This window comes from Coenobita brevimanus, chromosome 75 (genome assembly GCF_032717465.1).
Source record: "Coenobita brevimanus isolate Jiangsu-jjx chromosome 75, ASM3271746v2, whole genome shotgun sequence".
In the NCBI taxonomy this organism is placed as follows: Eukaryota; Metazoa; Arthropoda; class Malacostraca; order Decapoda; family Coenobitidae; genus Coenobita; species Coenobita brevimanus.
Window position 1 is genome coordinate 15,933,749 of NC_137028.1, and position 10,000 is coordinate 15,943,748.

Sequence of the window (10,000 nt, forward strand, 5' to 3'; positions counted from 1 at the left end):
GGCAGGCGGTTCGCATCACACGCCCTCCACTTCGATCCCCGATACATTCACCCAGCCAGCCACCCTCCCCAATACCCCAGGGATTCTCATATGGTAAGTGTGTGAGAGTTTTGTTGTATTTTTCTGTTTATTTTGTTAGTTATTTTGTTAGTTAGATATTGTTGCATCACCTCACCCCCCCTCCAGTTCGATCCAGTTTTGTTTTATTTTTCTGTATATTTATTTAGTTAGTCAGTTAGTTATTTTGTTAGTTATTTCTTGTTGCATCACACCTCCCTCCAGTTCGATCCCCTGTTACGTTCACCTAGCCAACCACTAACCATAGTAACCTCGATTTTTTCATGTGGCTAGTGTGCTTACTTTCTTCTGTTTATTTACTTATTTATTTATCCATCCTTTCATTTATCTCTCACTTTATTATTACCTCCGCCAAGGAGGTTATGTTTTCACCCCTGTCCGTTTGTTTGTTGGTTGGTTGGTTGGTTGATTTGTGAGCAAGATTACACAAAAACTACTGGGCGGATTTCCTCGAAACATGGTACAAGAATGGGCCTTGGCCCAGAATAGCCTCCATTAAATTTTGGTGCGGATCCGTATAACGGTGCGGATCCAGGATTTTTTTTTTTTTTTTTCGCTTTAACACTGCGAGATAGGGCGTTTTTCGGCATTTTCGTAAAATTTTCAGTAAATATTGCGTGGATCTTGATGAAAAAAAAATCAGGTATGTTTAGGATGTTGGTATGTGCAAATGTGTACAGTTTGGCGCAGATCCATGTAAAATTACTGATCTAGCGGATTTAAATAGGCATTTATAGGGGGCTAGTCTTTTTCATATTGGACTAGACTTGACTGAATTAAAAGGAACTGCATGTTGGGCCTTGGCGGAGGTATGCGCTCTACTGAGTGCCACTGTAGTTTTATTTGTTATTGTTGTGTTTCTTATTTTATGTTTTTCGGCAGTACACTTCTAACGTCCAGCGACTAACCCTAGACAGCTTAGCCTAAAATTATCATTCTTTCGTCTCTGAATGACAGTATAATTATAAGCAGTAAACCCCAACCTTGTCCTTGCATAAGCTGCCGTACTGTCCTTCTAGACACTTAACCCAAAATGCCCAGTTGCTCGTCCCTGATTGGCATTAAGTAAAAAAAAAAATTCATTGTCTTTAAACTCTTATGGACCACACATGATCAAGGCACCCTGACCCACTAGACCACCAGGCATATTTTGACTGATTTTAGTTTCGTGTGATTTTAGCTAATAGAGAACACCGCTTTTGTGTGTGTGTGTGTGTGTGTGTGTGTGTGTGTGTGTGTGTGTGTGTGTGTGTGTGTTTTCTTTACATCCATCAGTTCGATCCCCGACATACCCACTTTCTTCAATTCCCCGAAGATTTTTATATGGTCTTGTTTTTCCTCTTTTTTCTTTTGGGTTGATATTAGGTATTGGAGGACACGGTTTCTGTTTGTTGTAGTTGACTCACTGATATCTGCATCCCTCCCTGGCATCTCCAATATTCTGAACTGACTCTCTCTCTCTCTCTCTCTCTCTCTCTCTCCCTCCCTCCCTCCCTCTCTCTATCTCTCTCTCTCTCTCTCCCTCTCTCTCTCTCTCTCTCTCTCTCTCTCTCTCTCTCTCTCTCTTACCTTATGGGAGGGCAACTGAGTGTGTGAGACAGCTGTGTAACTTGAAACACATCATACGAACAGTACGTGCATTTATTTTCTCGTACATACATACATACATTCGAGTACATAATTATATTGATTTTTGTATACATGCATACATACATACATACATACATACTCAGGATGCATAGTATAGCTGACTGTGGGGGTGCAACAGATAACAAGTAATGTCTGATACCAGCTCGTAACTTCACCCGTAATTAGCAACAGCCTAATTACGGTTCATGTTGCCGTCATCACTCTTTCATCACCGCCCGGAACTCAGCCCAGTTCGACCTTAACGATGATGGACAATGTCAGGGTTGTTAGAGGCCTTGTTTACTATAGCTGCCCACTTACGGTGATTAGCCTCCTTTATCCAATGAAGTACTTTTATTTTCATTTTTTTTTTTACTGTAGCATTGTTTCTATCCTTGTTTTCCATAAGCATATCCAGCTGTTATATACTTCTCATTAATTAATACTTTCCTTATACTGTTGTAATATGGCAGTTTTAGGCCAAGTTAAAGTGGACATTGTATAGAGAGCCATACACAAAATTAACAGATGGGTGGATGGTTACCAAAATTTATACTCTTTATCCAGCTTGGACCCTCATTCATGAATATGGTCAGTGGGTTGAAATTGTTGGATGTTGCCGATATAATAAAATGTCCAGACTGGGGTATAGTTCATCCCTAGTATACAGTATTAATTCAGTATACACTATTAGTACACCAAAACTGAATACGCAGTGTATTCAGGGACCAAATACACACTTACACATAAACAGATTTACTTACCTATGCTTCGTTTGTATACCACGTCGATTTATACAATACTCTCTACATTTTTTTTTTTTTTTGTAGATTTTGCGATGGGTGTAATATTTATGAAGAGAAACAACAGGTCTCCTCTTTGCAAGTGTCAGACTGGGGTTGGGATCGGACATATTCTGACTCAAAATATCTGGTCGTGTAGGTCGGGGTAAAAGTTGAAAGAATACTCCATTTCCTTAAACCACTTCCGGGGCATTCCGTTTCCCAGTGTCAGGCGTGTTGCGGGTGACACTGAAGAACGTTGTGCCCAGGACGTCAGCCAGTGGAAACGGAGTGCTCTTATTCATACTTTTACATCAAAGTACATCATCGGACAGTTTGCATTACAGTATATCCCGATTCCGATCCCAGTATGATGAGACCCCAGTCCTTCACACATGTAATATACTCCCAAACTGAAAAAAGAAGTCGCAAAAAACTCTTATTGGGATTTACATAAAGTACATAACTAATCATGCTTATATTCTGTCGAGTCTAAGAAAAATTGCACAAAGATCAGTTTTCCTTTCACCTGTGGAGGAAAGGCATGCTTGATATTACTGCTACTGAGAGAACTGTGCATACTCGTCTCATGCACAAGCAAGGGATGAACATGATCATGACTGCCGTTTTGTGCCTTTGTAGATTGACTCATTCTACAGTGCCAAAAGTAGTCCTGATGCAGCAGTATTCATGTTGCATAACCTTTAGTTAGTAATAGAAATCTGTGTTTAAAAATAGCAGTTGTTGAACTTTCCACTGATATAGTTGTTAACCAAAGCAAATCTGGATGTAACTTTGTAAATTATCGCATTTTATGTATCCAGGTCTGCTCTGCTCTGGGCTCAGTCTTGTGTCCTTTCAAACGACAGTTCAACTGTCAGCCACTTGATTACCAGCTTCCCACAGCTTGCTGTTAACTTGCTGCAAGCAGTGCGACCCTTCCTTATAAAGATCATTTCTCGATATGAATATGGTCAGTAACAGGTAAAGACAGTATTCCAGTCCAGTGTTGTACTGCATTAATTATATAGGTAAATAAATAAGAAAACAAATGGCCATTGCGATCGATGGAGTGGGAGGATGTAGCTGCTGTCACCTGCCAGACAGACAAAGTAAGATCTTGTAGGGCAATAGCAAAAAAGGCTAGACAAAATAACTAGCTAGGTGTACGGATGCAGTGAGTTTCAGAAGCGTCAAGATGGGTACGGTGCAGAGGCGGTGGTGGTTGGGAGGGGAGGGTGGTGGTATCTTTGGCTCTATAAGTGGTTCGGAGATGAAAATGAACCCTTACAGTACGAGGCTGACTCAGGCTATGTACAATATAACCATTTGGAAACAGCAGGAATGAAGTAGAAAATTATATCATACTGAAAGGGTAGATTGGTAACCGTGCAGATGGTGTTGCATTTTTGGCTTCTACAGTACTTACTGACTGATTCATGCCCAAGAAATTCCATAAATTTATATACATGAAAAAAATTGTAGCCATAGATTTGTGATTATTAAAGTACTGTAATATGAGTAATAAAAAAAAGAGAGATGCTATAATGCTTACTGGTGACAGCACTGACGGGGTTTAGCATTCCAAACATGTTGAAGGCTTGAGTGTTGGCGGCCCGTTCAAGAAGCGCTGGCAAAGAGATGGAGTGTTGGGAGTTCGCAACAACAGTCTATCGAGGGGGACGATGGCTGTGGTCAGACTGTGTGGCTACTGCCCTCTCCCTCGTTTCAATGTGTGTGTGTCAACTTAGAGATAGTGAACTTAATCGGCAAACTTTCTTCAGCGAACTTGAAGATAGAGGAGCGGGCGTCGTAAGTATGTCGGGCGATGCGATGTAAGAGTAATCCTTGTTTTAACTTTTCGGGGCTTTGCTTTTTGAAGAAGTGGTGGTGGTGCTTGTTCCCTCAAGAAGAGATGAAGGTGATTGCTTTGAAGAAGTAGGAGTACAGTATTTTTTTCCCCTCGAAAGAGTGTGAGAGAAGGAGATTTTTGTTTTTTTGAGTTTTAGGAAAGTCCCACACGAGAGCTGAAGCCAATCACGCGGTCGGTGGTGGGGAAAATGACACACACACACACAGGCAGAAGCAGATGTCGCCTTGGCCTTCACTAGATCACTGCAAAAGGAAGAGAAGGAGGAGGTCTTAGGGTGGCTTCGTCGTCACGGGCTGGGAAATCTCGCCTACCCGGGAGAAGGGGTATGTTGGATCTCCCCGAGTATCAGAAAATGCCAGTAGATTTTTTATATCTTTATTATACTGATTTGCAGCTCTCCACACCTAACAATGAGATAATTTTATTGGCTGAGTCATGAATAAAAGACAAAGCCATAAAAATGTAAGATTCCAGAGTGCCAGCAAGGGACATTATTTAATATTTTTGTTTACGCTGACTTGCAGCTGGCCAGACATAATGGTAGTAAATTGCAGGAGCTAAAAGATAAATACGAAACACTAATTTAAAAAATCAAAGCTGCATTATAATATTTTTGCCTTTTTGAAACTTATTTTGATAGCAGATTTGATAAACAGTATTAAAAGTATCCTTAGGTGGCAGAAAAGACCAGCATATATTTTTTCTCTCCCTCAGATTGTTGCCATAAACAACAGGTAATCATAATAGCTTAATCTAAAAAATAAACTACAACAATACAAACTAAGAACAGCAGTACCTCTGTTTGGAAGTGCTTTATACCACGTCAGGTCAGACAACGATTCTTTTATTGAAGTCCTGCAGAAATATCTAATGGCGCGATATGTCACCAGGAAGATTAAAATTTGTTCACATAATTCGATACAGTTAGAACGACACGACCCCTTCAACCGCAGGACGTAATATTCTAGTCTTGCTAACCCCATCCGAATTGATTCAGGTATGGAGAAACTTTTAAAACAGGAGGGCTTAGAGCTTCAAGTAAACCCTTCGTGCAGTGGATCTCTCCCGGTTATATCTTGATGACCGAGTGTAATAAAATGACGATAACAGATTCAGGAAGTTAATTGCACACTTATTTCAGAAAGGGCGCTTGTATGAAAGCCATTGTATACACTGGTTTCTCGCAAGTAAACAAACTGCATCTTTTGGAAGAAGGCAGCTTGTTGGTCCTCAATGGGTGGTGCCACATTTTTTGTAATACACACACACACACACACACACACACACACACACACACACACACACACACACACACACACACACACACACACACACCAGAGTTACTTGCGGGCGGCGGCCAAGTCTTTAATGAATTTTGAAGACCACTTTTTTTTTCTTTTTTGCATTATGAGATTGGGTCCAGCTCATAAAAAATTAAATTTTAATTAAAGAAGATCGGCTCCCCTAATGAGATTTTTACTTTTTTTTTTTTTTTTAAAGAAAGGCCTCACCCTGTGGTTGGGTCTCTAGGGCATGACATCGAGGCTAACGATGGAAGACAATTTTTACGTCTTGAAGAAATCTTAGAAGTCACCTTTATCTTTGTGCACCCTCTTTATCACTTTATTGATTGGTTATTCCTTCCTGCTTCCCTTTAGTCCCCGTAAATCCAGAGACTCCTTTATTTTTATTACTTTATTGGTTATTTCTTCCTGCCTCCCTCTATCCCCGTATATCCGGTGGTGCATTTTATTTTTATTATCTCATTTACTGGGTATTATTCCTGCTTTCAGACGCCTTTATTTAACTGTAGTAATGACCTCTGGTGGTAAAGGGGTTAACGGAGGCTTTATTTATCCCGACTAGCGCGAAAATCTATGCGGAGATAAAGAAAATCGTCTAAGAATGACAGTAATAATAATAATAATAGTAATAATCATCATCATCATCATCATTATTATCAACATCATTATCATCGTCTTCATCATCATCATCACTTATCGTAATAATAATAAGTAATTATAATAATGATAATAATAATCATCATCATCATCAACATCATTATCATCGTCATCATCATCACTTATAATAACAATTAGTAATAATAATAATAATAAAAATAATAATAATAATAATAACAATCGTCTTCATCATCATCATCATTATCATGGTCTTCATCATCACTTAATAATAATAATAATAATAATAATAATAATAAAAACGTCTCGAGTAACCCTTTTTCTGTTCGTCGAGGGATTTTGTTTAGGTCAACTCCAGACGATTTTCCTCATCAGAAAAAAAATCCCAGCAATCAGAGGGTTAATTACAGAAGATCGGATCCCTTAATGAGCTTCCGACCCTAATTAATGTCTAAGTGGGGTTTAGATACGTTTATTTTTATTGTGTCATTTATATTTTTGTAGTAATGTCCTTTTTTCATTATTTTTTATCATTATTTTTGTTATCTTCTGCCTTATTATAATTTTGTCTTTTTGTTCTTTCCTACTTCGTTTCTCGTTTCGTTTTTCTTTTCCCATTTGTAACATTTTTATTTCATTTTTCACTTTCCAGTTTTTTACATTTTCATTACATAATTCATTTTGCATTTTTTTCATTTTCATTTTATTTTTCCTTTTTGCATTTTTCAATTTCTCTTCATTTCATTTTTCCATTTGCCAATATCTGTTTTCGTTTTCCCTTTTTCCCTTTTTAATTTTTTCATAGTCTGTCCTGACCGGCTCACGTCTTCCAGTGGGGCTTTTCGTGGACGGGCAGACCCAATTATAGAACAAGGCGGAGAAAGAATATGAAAGACAGTATCCCGCCATAATGTCTGAGGTGGGTGGGGGTGAGGGTGGGGGAGAGGGTGGAGGGTGAGGGTGGTATGGTGTTGGGGTGAGGGAGTATGGAGTTGGGGCAAGGGGTAGGTCTGAGAGAGGGTGGGATGGGGTGGGGGTGAGGGAGGGTGAGATGGAGTTGGGGTTAGGGGTAGGTCTGAGAGAGGGTGGGATGAGGTGGGGGTGAGGGAGGGTGGGATGGAGTTGGGGTGAGGGAGGGTGGGATGAGGTTGTGGTGAGGGAGGGTGGGGTTGGGGCAAGGGGTGGACTGAGGAAGAGTGGGCAAAGGGGTGGGCTGATAGAGGGTGGGGGAGGACTGAGGGAGGGGGTGAAGGAGAAGCTGAAGTGAGGTGAGGGTGGGGATGGGAGTTGGAAAAATATATGAGGATAGGAAAGACACTGAGGGTAATGGGTGGGGGGATGGGGGTGTAAGGGTGAGGTTGGGGGTGAGGGTGAGAGTGGTGGATGGAAAAAATTATATATGATGAAGGTAAAGGGATGGGGAAGGGGAGGGGGAGGGGGTGGTGCTGACGGGGGGTGAGGGTGATAGATAGAGAAGGAGAAAGAGAGAGGATGGAGGGGTGGTGGGGATGGGGTGGGGGAGGGAGGGAGGGAGGGGAGCGAGGTAGTTGATGGAGGAGAAATGAATGATGAGAGAGGGGGAGAGATGGAGGAGGGGAGAGGCTGGACATTGATGAGAGAGAGTTGGGAAGAGAGAATGAGAGATGTTTGAAGAGTTTGGAGGGAGGGAGAGAGAGATGAAGGGGAGAGGAAAAGATGGATGGAGTGTAAGAGAAGACCAGCCAGTAAGGGAAGAGATGGGAGAGGTGGGGAGGAAAGGAGAGAGAAAAAATTGGAGGAAAAGAAAGGTCTGACGAAAGAAAATGGATGTGGAGTACAGGTAGAGCATCACCGCCATAATATCACTAGGGAGTTGGGGTCGGAGGAAAGGGAGAAGGGTGAGGGATATGGCTGGAGTAAGAATGATGAGAGAGAGAGAGAGAGAGAGAGGGGGGGGGGGAGGTGAGTGGATTGGTAAGAAATGAGAAGGAGGAATAATGGGGGAGGATATGGCAAGGGAGAGATGTAGAAAGGGAGATGAAAGGGTAGAGAGAATGTAGGAGGAGGGGAAGGTAGGAGGGAGGAGAAAGGATTATGAAAGACAGTATCATGATATCCCTGGGGTGTTGGGACTGGGTGGGGAGAGGGGTGGGTGAGGGGCTGGGGCGAATGGTTGCGAGAAGAATGATGAGGGAGGATGGGAGGGAGGGAGAGAGATGAAGAAGGCGAAAGGAAAAGATGGAGAGGGTGGAGGGAGGGAAAAAGACATGAGAAACAGAGATGAGGAGAGGGGTAAATATGAAAATAAACTCCTAATTCAGGCAGTTGGGGTGTTTACGTCTCCACACTACGGCGGAGACCTTTTATGCAACCATTTTCTCGCTTTCTTTCTTCTCTCTTTCTTCCAGACACTATTCACTCTGGTGCCATTCCTTCATCTCTTCACCAATTCGCTTCAAAATCGGTATAGTTATTCCAAGGCCAAATATTTCCTAACAACTTTTTTTAAATTTAAGTTTTCGTTTTTAGGTCATCTAGGGGCTTAATTGGGGTCAGAGGCCAAATCACCCCCTAATTATGGGCACCTTTGTTCTTGTATGTTTATTAATCATCATGGCAGTTCGCACAAAAATACACCAATAGCCTCTAACTGTGTGAGATAATACAGTAATGCGTTCCCTTGGAGATATTGGCAGTCTTAAAGTTTTATTTTATTTTCGTTACTCTTGGTCTTTTACACAAACTTGGCCCAGATTTTCGTCCTTTTGTAGCTTATTTTACATAGCAAAGGAAAAAGACAATGCTATGACTACGTTCTTTCCATAGCATTTCTAACAAAGCTCATTGGCAGGAACAGGCAATTGCTGTGGCTCTACGATCTTTTCATAGCACAAGCTCATTGGCAGTAGAAGACAGTGCTGTGGCTCTGCGTTCATTTCATAGCACTACCTCACCACCAGAAAAAGACAATGGTATGGCTCTACGTTCTTTACTTATCTCTAACTCACTGGCAGAAAAAGACAGTGCTGTGGCTCTAAGTAACTCATGGGCAGAAAAAGACAGTGTTATGACCTCGTTCTTTTCATAGCTCTTCTCCATGACTAGCCTCTTATTCAAGTATTAAACCAGTATTACTCCTAGCCACTCACGATTCAGAGATGTCAATTTTAGGCCATGTTTAAAATAAAAGTGGTATACCAGATAATTATACCCAGCTTAGAGGGTCTGATGGCGTTATTCATAGCCATCGTTAGCCCAATGACTTCCGAGATAATTAAGATCGTTAGGGGTTAAGAATTAGTAAGGCGTCATCGTAGTGAAGGAGAAAGAACTTGGTAGGGACGAATCAGGGGAGGGAGGGAAAATAGGAACGGGAGAGGAAAGGAGAGGGGGGAAGGAGGAAAAGGAGGAGGAGGAAGAGGTGGTGGTGGAGAGAGGGAGGAAAAGGGGGGTATCCGGGGACAAATTAATTAGAGAGATCCGACAGTGGAGGAAGCTCGAGAGTGGCGGTATTTTGGGAGACAGGAGAGAGAGAGAGAGAGAGAGAGAGAGAGAGAGAGATTGTAAGAAAGGATGGAGGGAAAATGGGAGAGAGCTGAAGGACTGAAGCGACAAAGAGAGAGTTGGAAGATAACTTTAATTTTCCCATTGTGCTCTTTGTGTATTTCGCAGTATTTCTCCCAGTCATAAGAAACGAGAACAATAAAAGCTGACCCCTGAAGTAAAAAAAACACACACAC

At 41.5% G+C, this 10,000-nt stretch overlaps 1 protein-coding gene across 2 annotated transcripts in view; it reads right to left on the reverse strand.

The window, feature by feature from the left end:
- Nucleotides 1–10,000, reverse strand: part of cpx (synaptic transmission protein complexin) — a 357,220-nt gene that overhangs the window by 196,272 nt on the left and 150,948 nt on the right. For both annotated transcript variants that reach the window (XM_080278780.1, XM_080278779.1), the window contains exon 2: nucleotides 4,045–4,604. In XM_080278780.1, coding sequence (XP_080134906.1) covers nucleotides 4,045–4,081 — 37 coding nt within the window. In that variant the 5' untranslated portion in view covers nucleotides 4,082–4,604. The remainder of the gene's footprint in view (nucleotides 1–4,044; nucleotides 4,605–10,000) is intronic.